This window comes from Aristolochia californica, unplaced genomic scaffold (assembly GCF_029961685.1).
Source record: "Aristolochia californica isolate CCGP_79_NKW_82.1479 unplaced genomic scaffold, dmAriCali1.0.hap1 SCAF_2, whole genome shotgun sequence".
Taxonomy (NCBI): domain Eukaryota; kingdom Viridiplantae; phylum Streptophyta; class Magnoliopsida; order Piperales; family Aristolochiaceae; genus Aristolochia; species Aristolochia californica.
Window position 1 is genome coordinate 42,505,907 of NW_027181881.1, and position 24,576 is coordinate 42,530,482.

Below are 24,576 nucleotides of genomic sequence, written 5' to 3' on the forward strand. Positions count from 1 at the left end.
TGATCCAGAGAATTAGAATCAAAGAAGATACAGAGAACGCAAACATTCAGCAATCTGGCAACCTCCATGGAAGAGTACGATAATCACCAGCTTAGAGAAGTAAAAGGGCAATTAACTAATTTTCTCCTCGCTGAACGCTGCTATCACCATCCAACTGAGCTGGTCTTCTTCGATCAATATGCAATCAAACCTACCAGCTTTAAAACATGGATAGGATGCAATTTTAATGCTTCAATATCTAGTCACAGGACCCGTCAGGATTGACTTATATGAGGTTTCTGGTTTTCGAATTTTTTTACTCTGGAATATTTTTGGGATCAAAAAAATTTCCTGTTTACTCAAAAGTCTTGTCTTGCTATTACATCTTTCTCCCCCATTACAAATCATGAAGGGCGAGTTTGTAATACGGTTGAAATCGATGTGCATTTTAGAGTGTCCAGTGTGTTTATATTAAATTGAAGCGAAGAAGACTCGGTTCGGATGTTACTCTATCAGCAGCAACCTTCTTCCAGAGCAGAAATGAAGGAGAATTCTCTATTCTTTGTCTTCCTCTTCCCAGTACAAATTCCGTCTTTCATGTATTTATGAAAAAACAAACCCCTTTTCGCCTCAACAAGAAGAGCAAGCGCGAGGAGAAGACGAAGAAGGAGAAAGTTCCCTTTTTCTCTCTTTCCCTCTCTCTCCCTCACCATGTCAAATCTCTCCGGAGAAGGTGAAAGCTTCTCTTCTGAGAACACCGGGGAAGAAGTCCAACAACAGAAGTACCAGCAGAATTCGAGTATCTTTCATGGATCCAATTCAGGACCTTCATCTACCACAACCGCCACTACCAACAGTAATGGCTCCACTTCTCAACAACAGCCCGTCAAGAAGAAGAGAAATCTCCCAGGAACTCCAGGCAATTCAGCTACCACTAGTCTTTTTTTCCTCATTAATACTGATATTGTATTCTCTACTAGTACAGAATAGTGCCGAGTGATGAATTAGTTGATTGAAGGAGGTGAGGGTTAGCAATTTACGGCATCTGATTCAACCAGATGATCAAGATGAAGAGAAATTAATCTTCCCTCTTAGTCCAGGCAACAACTTGCCTGTCTTCTGACTTTCCCTGTGATGTTGCCGTGGGCGGCTTTTGAGATGCAGTTCCTGATTGAATCTCCTCGGAGAGGAATCGCAGCCAGTCTTAATTAGTTCAGTAGTACTGAGACTGATTTGTTCAACCATTTTAGGGCTCACCTGTTTATCATGAAAAGAGTCTAAAAGTGGAGAGATCATGAAGTCGAAGGAGGTTTTACTCTTTAGTGGAGGTCTTTCTAAAGATGAAAATGGGTGTTTAAATGAAAAACAATCGCTGTGTTCTTAGGTTGTTGAGAGGCTCAATTATTGGATCGAGATGAGCATATATAATTGTCTGATACTGTGTACTCATTCGCCTTTAAAAGTAATCTTTATCTGATGGTTGCTGGACTTTGGAATTTACTCCCAACAGGGTTCTCTTTCTGTCCTCTACTTCTGTTAACAATAAGATCCTCACTCGTGATGCAGTAGATACTTTTGTCCCCGAGAACGTTTTCTCTTTACTGCCTCCCTGCAACTGCTTCCTTTTTTTCCCCATTTCTAGTCTCTTCTTCTTCTTCCTTTTTACAAAGCCTGGTTGCTGGATTTGCCTGTGCGTTTCTGTGCAAAAGCAGTACAAATTACTGGTTAACAAATTACTTCTCTGAATTGAATGTCATTTTATGCAGATCCCACGGCTGAAGTCATTGCCCTTTCACCAACAACGCTGATGGCCACAAACCGATTTGTGTGCGAGATTTGCAACAAAGGGTTCCAAAGGGACCAAAACCTGCAACTGCACCGTAGAGGCCACAATCTTCCATGGAAGCTGAAGCAGCGGACGACCACGGAGATCAGGAAACGAGTTTACATATGCCCAGAAACCACTTGCGTGCATCACAACCCGAGTCGAGCTTTGGGCGACCTGACGGGAATCAAGAAGCATTTTTGCCGCAAACATGGGGAGAAGAAATGGAAATGCGACAAGTGTTCGAAGAAATACGCGGTACAGTCGGACTGGAAAGCCCACTCGAAGACGTGCGGTACCAGAGAATACAAGTGCGACTGTGGTACCATCTTCTCCAGGTTTCACCTCAACTCCTCTTTCCTTCTTCTTTTCTCTCCAAATTTGGCATCCTTTCAATTCTTACCTTACAAAACAAAACCTTCCGGCGAGCAAATTAAATTGAAGAAAACTCCTGTTTACTGGCTATATTCTCACGAAATGAAGAATTTGTTGTTCACGGCTATACTCCAACGAGCTAGTCAGATATTTGAAGAATTTAGCCTTCTAAAAAGGGTTAGCTTGCTCTTTCTCTCTGGTTCTGGAGACTGTTTTTGAGATTTGAATCTTCATCACAGAAGATATATATGTATATGGCCGGAATTTTTAGTCTCAGAAAAATAAAAATAAACAAAGGGCAAATTTTTTTATTTGTGATAAGGGCTATCGTTCCCCGTTGCTCTCGCATTCTAATCTAGGGCAACGTTAAAATAACTTATGAATTCATGTGCAGGAGGGATAGTTTCATCACGCACAGAGCCTTCTGTGATGCACTAGCAGAAGAAAACAACAAGGTAAACCAAGGACTAACGACCGACATAGAAGGAAATTTACAAGGTCATGTCTCCGAGTTCATCTCTACTATGCCTTTAAGCAACCAAATCAACCCTTCCATCGGAATGTCCGATTTCAGTCACGACTCAAAGAATCCTCTCAAATCGATCTCCGGTCACGACCTCGTGCCCATGTCACTCAAATCTCTCAAAATGACCGGTGGCATGTTTTCTACTACCTCCGGCGCTCTCTTTGGCCCCAGAAGTCTCTCTTCCACCTCTTCATGCCTCCAACTCAGTGGCAACACCTCCCCCAGCCTGAATGCTCTGAGCACTGACCCCAAAAATGGGCGGCAGATGGCCGGTTCCGCGCACATGTCTGCCACGGCCTTGTTACAGAAGGCTGCTCAAATCGGTGCAACTGCAAGTAATAGTATGAGCCCTCCGAATCCAATGATGCCGCGCAGCTTTGTTACGGGGATGGCGGGACCGGAACAGATTCCCACCATGCGGTCCTATGCAGGGGGTCACCACCACGGAAGCTACGACCCTATCCAACCTCAAGCAGAGCAGCAGTCTCAAATGATCGGGATCGACGGAGATGGAGGAGTAGGAGCTTATTCTAGCCAATTCATGCAGAAAAACCCACATGATTTGGCGCCGCAGTTCTTCGAAGCGTCCGCCAATGACAACCCGGGTGTGAACGAGATCAGTATGTTCAATCAACCGACGGGATTTTTCATGGGCAGCGAGCAAAACCATGGGTTCATGAAGAACAGTATGGAGCATGAAAACAGTATCAGCAGTAGTAATCTGTTGCAGGGAAGAAGTACAAGCTCGACAAGAACAGGGATGGGGATGGGAATGGGTATCCCGATAAGCGGAAGGACGTCTAAGTTTGGAAGCAGCGGCAATGGTGGGGATATGATGACATTGGACTTCTTGGGTGTAGGTCCAACGAGGTCGATGAGCTTTCACGAGCAGCAGCAGCAGCAGCAGCAAGGAATGGAGTTCGAGGTAGTGAACCAACAGAGACTGCGATCCATGCATCACCGATTCCCAGCTGGAGTGGAGAAACCTGCATGGGACGTCTGAGGAACCAACATTTACTTGTAGTTGTTCCTAACTCTGATTTCATCATTTCTCTCCTTCTCTACCTAAGAAGTTTTTCTGCTTCAACACTTATTTTAGTGATAATGTGATAGTTTTAAGAATTGGGGAACACTGGAAGGTCCCCTATTTGTCTGTCATGAATTTTGTCCAAAAGGAAAACAAAGAAGACGACCATTTGGCCATGGCTTCGACTACTTCCCACTGACTATTTGCCCTACTAAAGCTTAAATATTCAGAGAAAGCTGAGTCGATTGCGGGTCTTCCTCAATTACAGTGGTTGTTCTAAAATTGTCCGCAAGAAGCTTGAAGCTTCTCTATTTCTCCCTCTCCCCTTCCACTCACTAAACCCCCTCTCTCCTCCCGCACCATTGTTATGAAAACAAAAGAAAAAACTGAAAAAAAAAATGCAGAGGCGCAAGGGAGGTTGATTAATTTGGCTATGATTTTTGCTTGTGTCAATTCAAATGAATCCCACGTATTTTGCTGCAATGGATAACATTCATGGAGAGCGAAGAGACATCCGAAGATTAGCAAGAGGAGAGATGTTGTGGTAATATGAATAGGGGTGTTGATTTATCCCATTATCTAATTTTATTCATGGCTTATTAAATGGAATAGGTATGGAGCAAAAAATCTTAGTAATCCCCTAATTTTATGTTATCCACCTTCACCCCTATATAAATAGCAATCCATTTGCCATTTGGGGGGATTAGAACTGGAAGCTAAAGAGAGAGCTATGAGAGTTGAACAAGCCAAAAAATGAATCCTAATATTCTATCGAATTTTTGTTTAAGAGTCACAACAAGTAAATTATCCCTACCGTTCACTTCCTCGAAATCTACCATACTTAAGCACAAGACCAAAATTCTCAAAATTACTTAAGCATCAGATGTGAGTCAACTAACCCCATTTGCTCAAGTGTTTCGAACTTGTTGTGAAGATCGAATCAAAGGGCTACATATTATACTTATAGTCACATTGTTTTTCAGACCGATTCATCTGTATGTCCACAACCCTTTTTTTAATACCCAATTACCAATTATGTAAATATGTTTTTATAAAATTTTACATACATATGTAGGGAGGACCTTAATATATGGATTTTTACTATATCTAGACATTATAAACATGATATTTTAAAATAAAATACAATATATACATTTATTTTATGTGTTATTTACTATTTTTTATTTAATTTCCCATTCACCCATTTTGCCCGACCAATAATCGAATAAATAAGCGAAATTGGAATACCATACAAAATAATCGAACATAAAAAATATGGAATACTAGAATTATAATAGAAATGGTATATGCAATAACCTTTATAGAAATTGGATCCTAGGAATGGGTATGATTTTTGCGATCCTATGTGGGAGGGTTAGTCAACAAACATATTCATCTTCATCTCCTTATTCAAATTCATTTCATTTATCTGCATGAACTTCATCTTTGAACTGGGTGTTAGTGTGGACGAGTTCATGTGCACTGAAAAACAATTTTCAATGTTAGCCTCAAAATGAGAAAAATATGAAAAATAAGAGAATTAGTAACTTGTAATGGATGTTTTTCTTCCCTCTAATGTGATTCCAGTTGAATTTGAGAATGTGAGGTTTAAATTTTTAAGAAAAAAAAAATTAACTAAAAAGCTCAGGTCTGAAATTGTTGATGGGAGGCCATTTTTTCACCTTCTTCCTTCACAATTCTTATGGCTGCATATAAATTCAATTATCTACGTCATTTGAAATTGAAGCATAAATTTAAACAAACAACTTAGAGTCCTATGAATGGGCTATGAATGGGTATGAAGTACAATGGAAATGAAGGCATGACAGGAGAGGGCAGGAGACTCCTCCTTACCAAAGTCATCTAGGGGTGACATCGAGCCGAACCAAGTTCAAACCTACATATATTCGAGATTGACTCGATTTGAATACTTCAAACTCAACATCAGCCTCGAGTCTAAAATTAGAATCGTACTCGAGCCCAAAATTTTTAACCGAGTTTGAGCTCGAGCGTGAGCCAGGTTGGAGCTCTAACTTATATTTTAAACTACAAAAAAAAAAATAGAGAATATAATTTATACCATTGAATCGCAAGTTAACGCAGAAAAATTAAAGACTTTGCAATAGAGCATACTAATGTATAATAGCCAGCTTAATAAACTTAAAAGAAATAACAAACACATCCATCAATAGTGTTTATTCACTTGGCAAAACAACAATATTAGATGTTGAGGGACCAAAAAAGGTTGAAGGATCATTCGTCTTTGAGATTTGAGGTAAATAAGAATAATTATCAATCAATTAAAGAGGGAATCGGCGAAAACAATTAGAGTAAAGGGTATTTTTATAAAAAAAAAAATCTAAGCTAACGAGTCACCTCACAAATAAACAAGTTGAACTTGAAAATTTTAGAATTTGGCTTGTTATACTTAATGAACTTATTTTAAGTGTGAACTCGACCCGATCTCAAGTAAAAATAAAACTAAACCAAGCTTGAATGGTTTACAAGCCAGTTTGGATTGGTGTCACCCCTAAATTCCCATCCCTCCCCAATCTGTCAATTTCCAACAAAATAATTTGTAACACATGAAACGAAATTGAAATAAAGGGTGCGCGAAACAGAGGAGCCCTGTGGCTATGACCATAATCGACCTGCAACCCCCGCACCTCCGAAGGGTGCTTTCGTAATATAGTGGAGAGAGAGGGCTAACCTCAAATTGAAATTCGACTCGGAGCCCGTAAACCCTAATGGCTGTTCTCTTCTATAAATTTCAGCTCATCTGCGGAGGAAGGATAGAAAGACTCTGGAAACAGCAAGTATATGAAGGTGCGTGGTTGATTCATTGTAAGGATTGCGACCATTGATTGTGCCAGTTTCTTAGGTTTTTTCATTGTGTTTCCGAGGCTGTGATGAGCAAAACTACCTATTTTCTGAAGGAGGGAAGTTTGCTTCCCTTCGTGATTATAGAACCAATGGATCCTTCTGAGCCTCTTAGCTTCTTTTCGTTTGTTTTTTTCTTTTCTGTTTTTCTTTTTAGCAAAGATTAAATTTTATTTTGCGTTGTGCTTTCCATTGACGTGATGATAGATGTTTTCTGAACAACCGTGTGGACTCACTAATCAGACTACAATTATCTGATCAACGGATTGAACTTCAGCTCTGCCTTGATTTGTCGACACTGTCCATTATAGGTTAAATCGTGGAGCTGCTTCTGCATCAAATATACTCTGAATTAGGTTGGCAGTTGATTTCAACTAATCAGGGTTGTGGGCTGCATTTTATCTGAGTTTTAGAGGAACATCAAAATTCCAGCTTGTCATCGGAAAGTTCCTCAAGGAATTAAAATTTTGGTTTGCCAAAAGCTAAATACACCACAAGAGATTCCAAAAACTAGCTCTAGGTTTTTAAATTTAAGTCCAATTGAAGAACTCAATTGAATCAACTTGAGCAGCTGGATGTGCCAATGGAGACCCTTCGCATTAGGGTAGATTCATGCTATTTTTTGCATGTTTTCCCAGTTTGACTAAACAAACCTGTGGATGCATTTAGTTCATCTTCACGCATCTACTTCACCTTATATCCCACCTTCTCTGTATCAACGTCTCAAACCCTCTTTACTTGAATGGCGTCATCCAATCTAGAATATGAATACCCACTCCAGGTAAAACCATAAAAATTAGAGAAACCCCTTGGTGTAATTGGTATATGTTGACTGGTACCCGATAGAAGGGATGAACAATTGTGAACTGTTGCCCTTCCTTCTAAGCTAATCTTATCCTTTTCTGAGAAGCATAAAACATTGTGAAGACGATGTTTGGTCTTGTAGCATTTCTTCAATTCTTTCTCACAAGATTCAAAAAAATAGAAAACAGATCTGAAAGGGAAACTGCTCAAAATTATGAAATTTGGCAAAGCAAGGAATTACTTTACAGTCTCTCTAAGACTTTATCTGCTCCGCCAAAAAATTTATTTGTAAGGTTCATATTGATATACTGCCTTACAAGCGATATTCCAACAATATGCCAACTACAGCAACAACAATATTTTCAGTAAAGCCTTTATTCTCCATAAAAATTCTCCTCATTAGGGGATTGCATTTACCAATCTTAACTGAATTGCTACTCTGCTTACATTAGGAGCAGCCTTTAAGATCCCCTTTTCTGCTGCCTGTGCCACCTCCATAGCATCCCTATGGTTCAGAAGAACACGCAAATTTTATACTTGAACATTGAAAGCACAAGGAAGGTGAAGTTAGGGCAGGAGGTTTCCAGGAGACAGACCCTGACCCAACCAGTTACCATCCCCAATAGTAGATATTGCAGTAATAGCACACATAGTTAGAATGGTGATTCACCTGATTGACATGTCTGAGGGCATAGATACTTCAACTTGGAGCAAGAGCTTCCCTTGCAATAAGTGGTGTGTGATGTGTTCAACGGTCATCTTCTGAAAAGGCCCCTGGTTAGTAAAACTATCAATAACACAAATCAAACAGATGCATATTGACAAATGTTTTCTGACAAAAAAACTGTCAAACAACGAAACAAAAGACAAACAGCTACTGTTTAAGATGAATTCTGTAATCAAACTGGGAGAAGGAATCAGGTCTCATTTAGAAGAAGAAAAGATAGAATATCATATAGAAAGGTAGGCCACCCGGTTGGCTGATTCCTTGACAAGGGAGGGGTCTCCCAACAACACATTGCTGAACAGAACTCATATCCACTTTCTCCCATTTTAGTTTGCCTTTATGTTTTGAGTTTTCTCTTGTAACCCCTTGTCACTGGGCACTCTTATACTCTTTGTTAAAAATTGAATCCTAAGTTCCTCCCAAAATCTGAGGGAGTTCCTTATTTGCCTTTTTTTTTTTTCATTTTTATGATTGTATTATGTTTTTGTTATTTATGAAGCTATCTTGTCATTTCACAGGCCGTGTGGTCTGATGGTATTCTCTTTACAACCAGGAGTGTCAGGTCGCGACTTTGAATCGCGCCACACCCTCTAAAAAAAAAAAAAAACGTTCCTCCCAAAATAACTTGGTTAGAAACCTTATTTCCCAACTAATAAACCCGAGATATTTCTACTTATTGTTCCATGTGGGACCATTCTTTCCAACACTCCCTTTCACATGTGAACTCTTGTTTTTACTCCTACATATGGACAATCAGGGTCCCGAATACATGTTTATTTTCCTCTCCTAAAATTTCAACAGTTTTCATTTAATTTAAATTGTTTTTTACAGTGTGTTCTAAAAAGAAAAGAATCCATGCTCTGTAAAAAAAATCAGGGTTAGGCTGAGTGGTCTCAGGGATTGAACTTGATTATGCCTAAACTAACTTGGATAAAAGGAATGCTCAATACTAGCTACCCTTGGAAAACCTGAGAGAATGTTGGAAAGCACCAAACCTTAAAAGTCATATCTTGACAGGTAGAAAAAAAAAAAAAAAACGTCATACCATGTACCTCTGAAAATTTTGATGAGACAATGTCAGAAACAACTACTTCAATATTTTGTGGCTCACAAGAATCATCCTGCTGTATGCCCTTCAGATTCTTTGGCTGGTCAGATACAATAGAGGAGCATTGTGAATGTGAAGGATCTACAAAACCCATTTGCAAAGAGAATGCAAGTTAGATGCATGATGATCTTGAATAAGAGCAACATAATCTTTTTTTCCTAAACCAACTACTGAGTTCTCCCCCTTCAATTGAAAAGCAAGCTGAAGACATCACCTATTCTGTAAGCAGACTTTAATGAAGTAGAAACACCAGTCATCTACGTCATTTTCATTATTGAATTAAAAAGACACCAACAGATCAACAAACGATGATCCAAGCAGATGATACCTATATGTATGAAGACCTCTGCAACTTCAGGATGGGTGTGATGGATTTGGTGACGGACAGTTTCACCGATGTCATGAGCAGCACTAACACTCAAAAATGGATCTACCTGGAAGTAGTTGGATCAATCAGACAATATATGAACGCCCAACCTAGTTTTGAAAAAAAATGAAAAATGAAGCACCAGTAAGTATCATGGTATCTGAGAGAAGAAATAATCTGCCAACTTCACAGGGCAACCATGGTTTAGCTGAAATGCCAAACCATGTGAACCACTCTGTGATTTTTTTGGGCTAGTTTCCCTTGGTAATACAGAAGAAACTAACTGACAAACTGTCAGTACTCAGTCGTTTTTTGGTGTACTTTATCTGGCTTCTGGATGGAATCTTGATATTGCACTCTTATCTCTTCTGGAGACCTCTGTTTCTCTCTTAATAAAATCTATTCTCATTGTGATCAAACTAAAAATAACAAAAAAAAATGAGACAAACCTCAATATGTACATCGAGATAAAGAGAAGATCCAGCCTTCCTCCCCCTCAAGCGATGGCACCCCTATAGCAGAATATAAAAATTCAAAGAAAATAATGTAGGACTTATCACAGGAAATTCAACATCCAAAACAATAAGACAATGCACCTTGTGCATGAGATAATAATTATCTCAAAGGAATGGAAATGGATTGAGAGCTTACCATGACACCTTCAACCTGCAGTATTGATTGTTTTATGGGAACTAAAACAGAATGAGGTACAGCAGCATCCACCAATTCCAAGACACTAAAGGCCAGTACGACAGAAAGTGAGACCAGAAAAAAACAAGTGGATCAAGTTTAATAAATGTGCACTTTTTTTAAAATGGTAAAAGTGAAAGTTATAAAGAATTTTTAGAATTACTCAAAATACAGATATAAGAAACAATAGGAAGTCCTCAATCATTGGCCTACTGATCTCATGAAAATCTCATGATTCAGATGATTAAGTTAATGCTTACAAGAGGTTTTATTCACTAATACCCTTTAATTTATCTTCAGCTAGATCTTGAAAGGTTCCAATCCAAGCAGTACTGAAATCTTTTAAGTTAATAACCACATTACCACTACCATCGAGTCCATGACATTTTAAGCAAAACTAGTATCCAATGAGAATATTCAGATTTAAGAAAATGATTGAATGTATAACATGAGCTGTTTATTCAACTTTTTTTTTGAGTGAAAATGAGAGTTCATTCAACAACTTATCAAATATTAAAAATATAAAGATAGTAAAGTATTCCATCATTGCATTAATTTTTTCCCCAACTTTACGTATTTTCCCAAATTTTGCAAGTTTTACTGCCTTCTAAACCAGCCAATATGGTCTATATCAAATATGAGTACCCAATACTGGCAAAACAAGTCTTACTTCAAGTGATTAATTCTGCATTTAAGGAACTTCTGTCACGTTGGTCTAAAACAAAATATGTCCCGTCATTAATAAGATTGAGGAATACGAAAATGAGACTTAAGGAAGGCTAAGCAGTTTTTTTTTCTTTCCTTACCCCTTTATGGGTCTTGTAGTGTTTCTTGGCTAGGGTTTTTAAAAGCTGATAGAACATTTCTAAAGCACGTGCGACTCTCAGAACCTACTGGACTCTCTAATTTAGAGCTTATCATTAAAGAAAAAGGTAAGAGGATGAAAAATATAAAAGCACATTATAAAACAGAAATTCATCAAATGATTTGAAAATATTTATTACACCAACTCAGTTCTTGTTACAAATGTTGCTTGAGGAACCGTTCAGCCAATCACCTTTGGTAACATTAGTCTGAACTATGGTTTGTGGGTTTAAGGATAAAATTTCCTCCAAATGCTCTTTGTATGAGAATAAAGCTTTCACATATTCCGACCCCCCACCACCATTTTATGACCAAAAACAAAAACATATTTTGCCCAAGCATTCAAGTGAGCTATTAGGAGCATCTATTACGTGCCTTTAAAGTACACTGTTGAATTTCTCTCAGATAATTCACCCTTCGCTTTTGAAAAGACTACAAAAAGAGGGATTGTATGAAGAATAGAGAAAAATACAATACGTGCTTCAACAAGGAAATAAAATAGAGAAAAGAAGAAAGTAAGGTAGTTAACTGATCAAACAAAAGAATAAAAAAAGTAAGTCCAAATTTTTTGAAGAAAAAGGAGAAAAGAAAATACGCAAAACACTGTAGAAACTTATAATAAAGGAGAAATTGAAGGAAAGAGAAAAGAAAAGAAGAGAGAAGGAGATGAGACATTGAAAGAGCAGTAGCAGATTAGGAGTTAGTCGACCACTAATCCAGCCTTTATCATAACTTAAATGAAAAAGAGATAAAAGGAAAATAATGCCCCTATTACGTGCATTAGCCTTACATGAGCATTCTAAGGCATAAAAAATCTATGATACTTTCTGATCAATTTGAGACACAGAGAGGTAAGAGAACCTACAAAAAAATACCCATAACTCTATTTTTTCTAACACTCACCCTCAAGCTGGAGCCTAAATATCGAACAGCTCGTTAGAAAACATCATATCCACACATCTCCCCAGAGCTTTGGTAAAAATGTGACCAAACTCTTCAGATAACTTCACATATGGTGTAGCAACCTTCCCTTGCATCAAGGAATCTCATATGAAATGACAATCCATTTTAATATGCTTGGTTCTTTCATGACAAGGTTACTTGCTCGGAATATGGCTGCTTGATTATCACATTTCATGAGCATAGGCTCTTTGATTTCAAGACCCAACTCTACAAGCATAGACTTTATCCACATAAACTCACTCACAATATGAGCCATTGCTCTATACTTTGCATTGACACTATACCTAGCCACTACATTTTGTTTCTTTCTATTCCAGCTAACCAAGTTACCTCCTACAACCACTTTAAATTTAACATAATCAGAACAAGTTTCAGATACAACACAATCAAGACTTACCGACATTTATGTTGTGTAGACAATATGCAGACTTGGAGAAGTCTATTCAGGCACAAGTCCTGTCTAAACAAGAAAAACAGCAGCAGAGACCCTCTAGGGAACAAATATACATAATAGCTGCTCAATAGGCAGCACAAGCCACAGTCAAATAGCTATGGCACAAGGGAAGAGGAATGGTCTAACCTTTAAGCTCTCAACAGAGCATATTTGAAAGAATCCTCTGAGTAGAAGGTTGCAGGCTTCAAAAAGATGATGAAGGATTGGTAAGAACTTCCCAAGCTCGAATTTTATTACTCTGATACCATATAGAAACTTATAATAGAGGAGAAATTGAAGATAAAAGAGAAGAAATGAGGAGAGAAGATGATGGGAAAGATGCGTTGAAAGAGCAGCAGAAGATTAGGAGTTAATCGAAGGTGACTCGCAGGTCGTCATTAGTTGGTGTTCAACCTCCTCCAACCCCCTGTGGTAGCACTGGAATGTACTTCATAAACTTTTTGACATTATTTCCCCCCATTCAATGTTATTGGACTCATATCCCGAGATCAGTAAATTCGCTTACTGATTCTCTTGCTAAAAACGGCGCCTCCCTCCAATCCCTTGTTGTAGGGGTAGAGCTCCTCTAAATTTTGTTTTGTTTTTGCTCTTCTCTTTAATAAATTATCACTTCATTAAAAAAAAAAATGTGAAAAAGACATAAAAGGACAAAAGTACTGCTATTACATGCATCGGCCTATGTGAGCATACTAAGGCATAAAAAACTAAAGTGTCCAGAACTAAAGAGAAGTAACCTATGACACTTTCCAACCATCTGAGACACAGAATGATAAGATAAATTACTAAAATACCCCTGTCTCCATATTTTCCATCAACCACGTGCACACAAGAATGCAAAGAGAGTAGGAGCAAGGGTAAGTGACAGTACATGCAGGTAATTTTGCCATCTAGTAATTAGGACTATGTGCCCAAGTTTTAAAACTGTGCAAGTCAAGTTATTGAGTTCTGTTTGATCTACATATATCTTAGCTCAGAACTACTGCAATTACATCAAGGTGAGAACCCAGCAGAAGTTCAAAGTTGTGGGATTCTAGGTCAGATCTTCTAATTTAGCCTATATGCATCTTTCAGTTGGATGCATATATCACCGGTGAATATCTAAACTAGCACTACTAACATACAGTAAGAAATGTAACCGTCCATTCATATGTTTAGAGGGAGGCAATTTTGGTCACAAGAGATAGACAAGTGATTAAATTAGAAGTCCATAGGGAATTATTTAAGCCAAGGAGAAGAGTCCAGGATAGAGTAGGAAGCACAACAAGGAAGGGAAGCCAGGTGGCACTAAGCAAGAGGGATAAAAGTGTCAAAACACTCCCTGAAGAAGTGGCACCAACTAAGCAAGGGTAGAAATGTCCAAGAGAAGGCTCTAGAAGGTGGCGCCAACTATGCAAGGGCAAGAATGTCTAGAGAAACCTCTAGGATAGGGCAGCAACTCAGCCAAGATTTAAAACGTTGGAAAAAGAAGTGTCTATGTGGAATGTATCTAAGAGGTAGCTTAATGCACGAGTCAAGGGGGCGTCCAACTCTTAGTTCCGCATAAAAACGAAGAGCACAAGTAGCTCCAGCCCTCAATCTACCAATTATAAGCTCTATGAGCCTTATAATCGTTCAATCAATACAAAACCCCCTTTATCAACTTCGGTCAAACCCTAGGCTTCCAACTAACGATGAAAAGGTTAGGAGGCAGCTCATCTCCAATTCAAGAGTTTCTATCTAATATATGGAGTCTTGCCAGCTCAATCCCAAGGAGGCCTGGAAACAATAACAATCCTTAGTACTATCTTCCATTCCTTTCATTATATATCATGAGACTTTTCCATTCTATTAGCCTAGCCGCCATTCTCCTTCGATATTTCAGCTAGTACTGGGGCTACCCCTACATATCCCTCCATCCACCCACGAGTTCCAGCCCTCCATCTCAGCCATCTCACCCTTGAGAATCGATAGCCACCTCAATTGTGCTGCATTACCCCCTTATAGTCACCCAACCGTTGGAATATACCCCCACCACAAACCCACCATCCAAGCCACTTCATCTCACCACTCAAGTCCCTAACCCACACTAATCCACTCTCCATGTGTGTCATCACCCCTAGAGTCCCCTCAGGTCCTCTACTACCCCAAAATATTCTTCCCCCCTAAATCTTAAGAGAAGATAACCTCTCCTTCCCTATTTTCTCTCCCCACTTCCCTAACTTCTTTCCCAACCGCCCTAAACTTAACCCAACGCCTCTAGACCTTTCTAAATTTCATCCAGCCTCCCTTAGCATCTACATATCATTTCCAGACCGAAACTTATGTAAAAACCACTTCTCTTACATAAAACACCTAAGTCCCAAACTAAGCCCTCCCACTTTTGTATGTAAGTAGGATAGTAACATAACTCTAGAGGTAAAAGACAACGAGCAAGGAATTATATTGTTGGCATGTCCTTAAAGATAAATCTGCTAATCCACATGCAAAGCATTATGGCATCAGGATGCAGAGATGCACTCAATCTGTAAGTTATTACTCCTATCTTATGGTTTACAACATACACACATTTGTGAAACTGAGAGGAAAGCCTTTGTTGAGAAAATGATGCAAAGCTTTTTCTTAAATGCATCATACAAGAAATATAATTACCTCTGGTAACCAGTTCCAATGCCAGCTTTAAGAATCATGCCTGACACTACAAGACCAGCAAGTGGATCTAGAAACTGTACCCCAACAATGGCACCACCTACATTAGAGTGTATGATGGTGTGTACCATTAAACAAGATTAAACAATTATAAAAGCAGATGAAATTGTGGTGTGCAGGAAGAAGTATATAAATAACCTCATATTCCATGGCTAAACATCAAGAGCACGGAAGACTCAGAAACACATATTTAAGTAAAAAACAATTCCATATTTGGTCAAGAGTTTCTTACCAACTCCAATAAGAGCAACTACAGAAGAGACTGCATCTGTTCGATGATGCCATGCATTTGCTTTCATTAGCCCACTCTCATTCTTTTCACCAGCTCTTTTAGTTATATGATAAAGCCTAACAATTTTAAATAAAAATTAGATTTGGAAAAGAAAATTATAGCAATGACGATACATAACATACATAAACACAGATTTTGTCAAAGCACAAATTCAAGAACAGGACAAAAAGCTAAGGAATCTTATCTTTGGTATCTTTGCAGTTTTGGAAAGTCACAAACTTTCATCTTTTACTAGTGGATATTCATAAAATAGTGTCAAAAGTGCTCCTTTAAAAGAATCTTAGTTTGGATTTTCTTTCTTTTTCTCTTCCTGAATGTTAACTACAAACAGACTAAAACCCCAGAGAGACTTGAACTCAAGACCTCCACGGAAAGAGAAGAATGGAACTTAGCAATCTCACCAAATCAGTAAGAAGAAAACACTGTCAACAAAAGAAAACAAGGCAGCAACAAAATCCAACATTTAAGTATCTGTTTGGTATTAAAATATCGCCAACTACCATGTTTAGTAGTTATTTTTCCCTTAACACACAGTCCCAAGCTTTTTATGATAAAACTTTTCTTTAACAGATGACACTTATATTCTGAAAATATTTGTTTTGTGAGTCAACGTTTTTCTTTTGATTGTAGTAGCTTAATTTTGATAAAGTCCATAGTAAGTAATTGATTACAATTCATTGTCCTTTCTTAACTAGCTGGTAGAATTTTTCTGGTGGTTAGTTTTTGGGTTTTGGAAGTCAAAGTTGAGTTGTATTTAAATAGTTCAGTCCTAAAAATATTCACCATTAACATTTTTACTTAGTTTAGAAAATCAATGACTAGGTTTCAATTAAGGTTTTCCAATCTAGAATCGGGACCCAACCCATGTTGCTCAAAAGCTGCATTCAGGACCCAATGGGTTCTTCAAAACTCAGGTTGGGTTGACCTATCGGGTCGGCTCAGCCCAAGTCCAGTGCTGGACTCAAGGTGATCAGAGTGAACTCGCCCAAACAGAAGGGCCGAGTCTGACCCCCTGCCCCAACCCACCCCCATTAAAATCCTGATCAACCAACCAAGTCACGGGTTGACCTGGCAGGCCAGGAAACCATGGTTTTAATTGGAAACTCAGTTCCAGGAGGTTATCACCTTTTGTCAAAAATACATGTTAAGAAATTATTGTTTTGAGAATATTAATAACATCTCAGAGAACTGCTACCCCAAATCTTATCTTCTTTTCATCCGGTCTGTTTTCTTAGTTTATCTGCAGGATTCATTCACAAAATACATTCTGCTTTACTTTCGGCTTAGCTTGACATAATATTCCACTGATACTATATATAATAATGAAAAGAGGAAACTCCATTGGCAAGCCTGTGTTCACTGAAGAAAATAATTCTTCACACAACCAAGAATTTGTGGCATACCCTTCTTTGACTAAAATTGCTATGGTAGTCATACTCAATGCCAGGATAGGATGCTCCATGTCAATTGCATGATGGTGGCCATGGTTTTGCCCACTACCATGTGCCATTGAATGATGGATAGCATCAGGAGTTGAACTCAGAAATCCCTAGAAAAGAAGAAAAAGCAAAAAGCAAAAGACAATAAGAATTATGATTGGATAAAGGGATTGTTATGATTTACAAGAAAAAACTAAGGCTAGCCTTTTTTTGTTTGAAACAGGAGAATCATAAATAATTTTAGCATAAAACGAATCACTATTTTTCTCCAATTTGACAAAAGATGAGGAACCTTCTCAAACCTGCAAAACATCTACAGCATGCCATGCAATACCACCAGCTGTTCCCAAAAGCATGCAAGAAATCCCAAGAGCTCCCAGGGTCTCAAATTTACCATGCCCTGGATCAAATAAATGCACCAATGTTAGCAATATTGTACTGTCCAACTCAATGAAGGATTTTCCATAATAAAGGACTTGAAGGGGTCTTGAGGAAAGTGAACTTAATTATGTGGATCAAATATCCACATACACTGATAAGATGTGAATAGGAAGGTTGAGCATATGTGCTTGAAGTTTTCATAAGAAGCTTAGAAGAAAAATACCATCCTCTTTGCACAATGATCAGCATAGTTATTCAAAATAAAAATCACAACAACAGTAATAATAATCACAATGAACGAAGACATGATGGACTTTTTAAGATTACAGAGTAGTGACTAGGTACAAGTCAAGCGTGACCATATGGATGCTCTTTGTCCTTTGGAGCTCTGGCAGCTCTAAATGACCACAAAGCAACGCCACTAAGAACCTGTAAAATACATATAAAGTGTTCATGAGTGGAGTTTCCATAATGCTTACAGAAATTGTACATATTATACTAATTGCTTAGTTGATCATGCACATGATGTGATAAAAGAAAAAAAAAAGTACCCCAAAAAGTTAGACATATGGGCTCCACATAGAATAGTTTGAGAGACACAAGAGTCAAGCCTACTTGTTCGTTATTTAATTATAATGTGTTCCCAGTAGATCATGACACTAACTTCAAGTTGTTGCCAAGACCATGATTTGAGAATTGCACAAGTTTTAATCTTTTCCACAAAAAGATTATGCAAACTCCTGTTTGCTTCAGGAACAGTGCTGGATAACATGGATGATTTAAAAGCATAGCTACATATACAGTTTTCTCCTTCTTTTTTCAGGAGGATAGTGTATGCCTACTAGAATTTTGGCTTAACTATAAGCTTTTCATCCTAAGTTGCAGCATTTTTCAAATAAGTTCCTTCTGTTTTGTTTCATCATCATTCTCACAAGCTTATACCAACTATTCAAGGCTCACGAAATACACACCTTCCTCCATGCTTCTCTATGATTTGTTTAAGTCCATGGGTTGGTCAGAAACTTTCATTAATCAGACATATTGGTAACACACTCCAGGGACAACACCTTTCCCGCAACCAGATGTAGGATGAGTTGGCAGAATACAAACCCATGATCCAAAACAAATCATAACAGATCGTCGTTGTCCTCTGATTCTTATCATTCACAAAATTTTGTGGGACAGATATGTTCAGTTCTTTAATTAGACAATTATGCGAAACTAGTTTCTTCAGCACAGATGCCTAGATTCAAAGGTTGAGCTGATGGAAAGATTGGATGAGCCGGAATTGATAAACAAAAGGGCATCTAGAACCACCCAGTCCGTTTTTTTTCATACTATCAAGAGTGATAGAGCATGCACGACCTGGAAGATGAAAATTGCAGAGGAGTATTTCTGCCTCATTCCACTCGGTTAATGCTTTCTAGCAGCAATCTATCTATGAACTCCAGATCCAGAAAATACGAAGAGAAACAGAAGGGAATGGATCACTAAAGACGATTTGAAACAGGTTCTAGTCTGAACGGGTGAGTTACCAAAAGTGAACTGCTTCGATGGATCAGAAAACAAAAACAGAAGAACAGACCATAACTAATGTGCCAAACAAAAGCTTAAAGATTTTGAAAAATAACAGTATATACTCACAACGTCAGAGATGGAATGAGCGGCATCAGCAATGATCGCCGTGCTCCCAGACAAATAACCCGTGATAGCTTTACCGGCAGACAACCCAATATCTGCAACTAGACCTAACCTGAAGACTCCCTCACCCTCTTCCCCTCCATGATGATGCGAGTGGCTCATGTGCGACCTTCTACTGATCTTGCAGTAATTTTCGTTAGGATGAACAGAAACGTCATCACTACAGATATAACTAATGGGAAGGAGAAAATGATTGAAAGAGTTTCTGTTTTTACTAGCGAAAGAAATTCGAGACAAGGAGTTCCTGTAAAGAGGACTAAGACCGAAGAATCTGAAACCCATTCCAGAATTCTTCGCCTTCGTCTAGATTGTTGAGGGAAAAGACGGAGAAGGTCGCTCGCGTTGCCAACCAGCAGTACTGCAACGCACGGATGGAGAAGTGGAGCTGGAATGAAGATGTCCGTGCCCGACTGCAAGAATCGATTCCAATTCCAAGAGGAGCGGCGGAGACGTAATCATGTGACGTGTCGGACGGCACGACGCCTGTGGGAATCTCAGTCGCGGTCCTCACGGAACTGTTTGACATTCGGTAGGGTAAGGGGCACGTATTTTTTTCCGCAATTTGGATTTAAAAAAAAAATCTCATAGAATTCCATAGATTTATCAAAGTTGGTGACTAGTGACTTCAATCAAGTCCAGTGGGTTTAAGAGTAATGGCAAGTGGCAACCCAGAACCAGTTGCAGTCCACAACCCATGCAAGTCGGTGACCACAAACTGACCCAGGACCTGTGCCAGTCCACAACACATGCTCATGGTAGTCATGAACAGATAGGAAATGGACGGATCGAAATGATCCCATATTCGGCACCATATTCTTCTTTCTTCGCTCTATAAATGCTTCCAAAAATTAACCAGATCATGGACTAGCCATTATTAGATCTTATAGCCTTGTGTGATTAATTAGGATCAGTCGCTTGACATCTGAAGATGGCCTGCGGCGAGCTACTGCAAGCTCACGCTCACCTGTGGAACAATCTCTTCAGCTTCATAAAACCCATGTCCCTGAAATGTGCAGTAGAGCTGGGTATACCTGACATCATTCATAACCATGGCGAACCCATGAGTCTCTCCGATCTCGTCTCAGCCATTCATATCCCCTTATCCCAAACCGATAAATTTCGCCACCTCTTGCAAGTGCTTGTCCATACTGGGATGCTTTCCCTCTCCGTAGAGAAATACAGAGAAGGAGAAACGGAAAAGATGGAGGAATTCTATGCTCTTACGCCCTCCTCCAGGCTTGTGAAGGATGGCACTAAGGAGTGCCTGTCGCCCTTTGTTCCTATTCACGCTGGACTCCTCGTTTATAAACTCCTGCCTCTTCTTCTCTGAATGGTTCAAGAAAGAAGGAACAACTTCATTTGAACTCTGCCACGGCCTCACCTTCTGGGAGCAGGCGAACCGATGCCTGAACTTCAACGACAAGTTTAATCAGGCCATGTCAAGCGACAGTCGGTTCTTGATGAGCACCCTCGTTATAACGTGTGCACATGTCTTCGATGGATTGAATTCCTTGGTCGACGTGGGTGGTGGAACTGGAGGAGCCGCCCTGAAACTTGCTGAAGCATTCCCTAACCTGGAAGTTACGGTGCTAGACCTTCCAACTAGACCTTCCACATGTTGTTGCCCGCTTTCCTGCCGACTCCGGTGTAAATTTCACCAGCGGAGATATGTTCCAGTGGATTCCCCGGGCAGATGCTGTATTTCTCAAGGTACATAACAAATAATTTTCAATCTTATTCCGCCATGAAGTACTTTTGTTCTAAATTCTGATACGTTAGAATGGGTGACAGTGGACTCTACACGACTGGAGTGACGAAGTGTGCATAAGGATATTGCAGAAATGTAAGGAAGCGATTCCATCCAAAGAGAATGGCGGGAAGGTGATCATAGTGGAAATGGTGCTGAATTCAAACAAGGGAGATCATAAATTCACAGAGACACAGTTCTTCTTCGATTCGATGATTTGTGCGAATTTCACCGGCAAGGAAAGAGGAGAAGACGAATGGAAGAAACTTTTCGAAAATGCCGGTGTCACTCAATACAAAATAACCCCTGTGGGCTTGCGCTCCGTCATTGAAGTCTTTCCCTGACTGCAATCAATCTCCATAAAATAATTTCATATTTAAAAAATATAAGCTTCTAAACTGTAGAACTTTGAAAGCGGTATATGGGGCAGTTTGGTCATTTTATATGGTTGTATATTTTTCGTGAGATTTATGTATTACTCGACATGTTTAGATGTTTGTATGATCCAACTCTTATTTAAGTGAATCAAAAAGTGTTTCCTTGATTACTAGTTAGGTGCGTTTTAAATTGTAATGTCATTTGGTCTTCATTTATCCGCTTTTAAAGCTTTTTACTCTGTTTAAATTTATGTATAGTTTAATGGATATGTATTTTATACAAAATTTTAAATGTAAGATCGTTTAAATTTAGTTAAAGTTTTTTACGATAATCTCGATTCCAATTTTAGGCTTGAGTTTGAACTCAAGTTCAAAACATTCAGATCAAGTCTAGTGAAGATGCAACCCCGAGTTATGCTTTAATAGACGATATAGATTCACAAATATAGTTTCTAATATTTTCCCCAAGTCTAGTGAAGATGCAACCCCGAGTTATGCTTTAATAGACTATATAGATTCACAAATATAGTTTCTAATATTTTCCCCACGAATGACGAAACCGATTTTCTATTTATTAAACGTACCAGTAATATTTAGCGACCGGGGACTTCCATCATTTGGCATCGAGGCTACAAATCGGCCTTGGGTTTACACGTTTACAGAGTAGAGTCTTCAGACTCGAAGCAGTGCTCTTTCCGACGTCCACTTGCCCGTCGGTCGTCTCCAGTGTATTGCCAAGGGACACAAGGAAGAGTTTACTGGGACTTTGGGACGGAAAGCCAAGGAGAGCAGAAAAGGTGGAAGGATGGGGCAAGCCTTACGGCGAGCCACGGGAAGTGTCCCTTACAAACCGCTGCTACCGCCAATCCAGAGTCATTGATGGATGACATCAATGGTAAGTGGATTCCTATAGAACCCATCTGTTTCTCTGCGTCTTTTAGCGTTATAGTAGATTAGCTAATGTGGCGAGCTCTTGCTCTCCATTTTACCTAAAAGGATCAGAAAGATCTTGTGTTGTGCAAACTGTCTTATAGTGGGTAAATGTTGAAAATCTATTTGTCAATTCCAAATTCATGCCTTTAGCTTTTATCTCGTCTATTTGTTGGACTTATGGTTTTAAATATATTATTTATGAAATAAATTTTTCATGATTTATAGGCGTGAGACCCACTTCTAGATGATTTGTCATTGGATGTTCAATACATGGAATAATGGCTAACACATTCCCCTCAGTACATGGAATAATGGCAAACATATTCCGCTGTAGAGGTAGATTAATTGGGTGCATTGACTTAGTGGACACATCCCTTGGGAATAAGGAGATGTATCTCTCTTGAGGGGATGTATCCTTATAAATAGTCATTAGTGTCACACCCTTTGGAAATCTATAAATTCCTCCATGGTCTTACAAGTAAGGCTAAGGCTAATTGCACACCCAATCTAGTTGAACGGGAGCAAGCTTATCACTTGTAAACGAATTACCAAATGTTATCTTGTGCACTTCAAATTTCATTTATATTGTTCAAGATGAAAGGTATGCTCTCTTTATTCTTATTATTTCAATTCTATGATATATGTATGGAGAATTTAATATCTATTTCTATGATGTTTATTTTATTATTATTGGACATTATGTCTAACACTATTGTCGACATAGGATGTAAAATTCAGCAAAGGGTATTATGTATATTATAATGCAGTTTCCCTGAAAGTACATCGGTCTAGCCTCTGAAAACTGAACACAAGCGTTGGGCCTTCTGTCATCTTATGGTTTCAGATCCTTCGGAATTATCTTCCTGCACCACAAAAACTAAAATAAAATATAAGAGGGGAAAAGGGAAATTGTTGAGTGAGTGCTTGCACGATATGAAGAATTTTCCATATTAATATAGACTCTACCCATTTACTTGTATCTGCTTTCTGAAGCTTCTAACATCCAGAAACATTTAAGATCTACAATAAAGCATGATGCACTATGAGCAAATTTTTAATTTTTCTAAATGAGCACTATGGACCACTTTTGACTGTTGTAACAGTTTGACATTTTCTTTCATTTGTCTCCAAGTGGAAATGAATTATTTATTAGCATTTCTTTTCTTTGCTTGATGAGAGTTTTACTAAAAGGAGCTTAAAACATATGATACACAATGAAGCAAGAAAAAACTGCAAAATATAAAAAAATTAAGATGTGAAAAAGAGTGGAAGGATTATTTGAAGATCAAATAATGAAGAGTTGATGCCAAATCCCTTTGCATGCAAGAAAGTCAGCCAGGCTCTTGGTTGTAGGTGGGATGTGATTCTAAGAAATAAGAAGCCATTGAGGTCTTCAATCTACACCTACTCTAGACCAATTGAGAAATTTCATAGATTTTTTGACACCCACTTTTAACAATAGGGTCAAGAATGTGTTTGTCTTGATAAAAACCACTTTGACTCAAGCTAATGGTATTAGAAAAAGTCATTTTGATCATGTTGGCCAGGATCTTAACAATAAAAACTTGAGGCTTACAAGTTTGGAATCACTTGGGCCCCACTTGTGTTTCCTTTTTCTTTTTTTTTTGGCACAAGTGCAATAAATGAAGCTCTCATTACTGTACTTGAGGGCCCCCTTCGTAAAATCTTAATTGGCATCTTTACTCCTACCATTTGAGAGTCGGTGTCCTATGGAGGAACACGATGATGGAGGAGTTTTATTATAGTTTTGAGCAATGTCTATATACTCACTACCTACAAAAGATAGGAGTGTCCAACATCTAGCATAAATTATTTGACTGGAATATGAAGAGATGTCTTTTGGCTAGAAATGATTTTACTCTCACTTATATTATACTAACTGGACCTCTTAGAAGAGATCACCAGTTTGAGGGAGAGTGTTGGAAGATATGGTGGACTACCATTTTATACGGAAAGATCCTATACGCCTTACATAGAAAGTTGGGCTTTGAACTTAATTATGTGGATCAAATATCCACATACACCGATAAGATGTGAATAGAAAGTTGGAAGAGATCATGTCCTGAGTCATGTTGACTAACCCCCCCTATGTGGATCAAATATCCACATACACTGATAAGATGTGAATAGGCATTGTGCTTGAAGTTTTCATAAGAAGATTAGAAGAAAAAATACCATCCTCTATGCACAATGATCAGTATAGTTATTCAAAATAAAAATCACAACAACAGTAATATAATAATCACAAAGAACGAAGACAAAAACATAAGCTGATGATGGACTTTTTAAGATTACAAAGTAGTGACTAAGTACAAGTCAGGCGTGACCATATAGATTTGTCAAAGTTGGCGACTAGTAACTTCAATCAAATCCAGTGGTTTTAAGAATTATTTAGTAGGCAACAGTAAGAT

At 38.6% G+C, this 24,576-nt stretch overlaps 2 protein-coding genes, 2 non-coding genes and 1 pseudogene across 7 annotated transcripts; 4 read left to right on the top strand and 1 right to left on the bottom strand.

Moving 5' to 3' along the window:
- Positions 1-504: 504 nt before the first annotated feature.
- LOC137955699 (zinc finger protein GAI-ASSOCIATED FACTOR 1-like) lies at positions 505-3,901 on the top strand. The gene is made up of 3 exons (XM_068802771.1): positions 505-898; positions 1,746-2,142; positions 2,574-3,901. The coding sequence occupies exons 1-3, from the start codon at positions 691-693 to the stop codon at positions 3,706-3,708; spliced, it is 1,740 nt and encodes a 579-aa protein (XP_068658872.1). The 5' UTR covers positions 505-690; the 3' UTR covers positions 3,709-3,901.
- Positions 3,902-6,629: 2,728 nt separating this feature from the next.
- Positions 6,630-6,726, top strand: LOC137957389 (small nucleolar RNA R41). Its single transcript, XR_011113358.1, has one exon. It is a non-coding gene; the product is annotated as a small nucleolar RNA R41 (small nucleolar RNA).
- Positions 6,727-6,802: 76 nt separating this feature from the next.
- On the top strand, positions 6,803-6,876 carry LOC137957391 (small nucleolar RNA Z155). Its single transcript, XR_011113360.1, has one exon. It is a non-coding gene; the product is annotated as a small nucleolar RNA Z155 (small nucleolar RNA).
- A 701-nt stretch (positions 6,877-7,577) lies between these two features.
- On the bottom strand, positions 7,578-19,533 carry LOC137955700 (metal tolerance protein 2-like). Of its 4 annotated transcripts, none has more exons than XM_068802775.1 (12): positions 19,031-19,533; positions 17,746-17,815; positions 17,308-17,405; positions 16,970-17,115; positions 15,507-15,622; positions 15,218-15,314; positions 10,270-10,354; positions 10,068-10,130; positions 9,580-9,685; positions 9,196-9,332; positions 8,087-8,175; positions 7,578-7,921 (listed from the first exon to the last, which is right to left on the bottom strand). In XM_068802775.1, the coding sequence occupies exons 1-12, from the start codon at positions 19,367-19,369 to the stop codon at positions 7,816-7,818; spliced, it is 1,452 nt and encodes a 483-aa protein (XP_068658876.1). In that variant the 5' UTR covers positions 19,370-19,533; the 3' UTR covers positions 7,578-7,815. The 4 variants fall into 4 exon arrangements, 3 of the variants coding, with proteins under 3 accessions (XP_068658876.1, XP_068658874.1, XP_068658875.1); XM_068802773.1 differs by having other exon boundaries at positions 8,087-8,190; XM_068802774.1 differs by having other exon boundaries at positions 7,580-7,921; positions 8,087-8,178.
- A 482-nt stretch (positions 19,534-20,015) lies between these two features.
- On the top strand, positions 20,016-21,178 carry LOC137955102 (trans-resveratrol di-O-methyltransferase-like; annotated as a pseudogene).
- Positions 21,179-24,576: the final 3,398 nt, after the last annotated feature.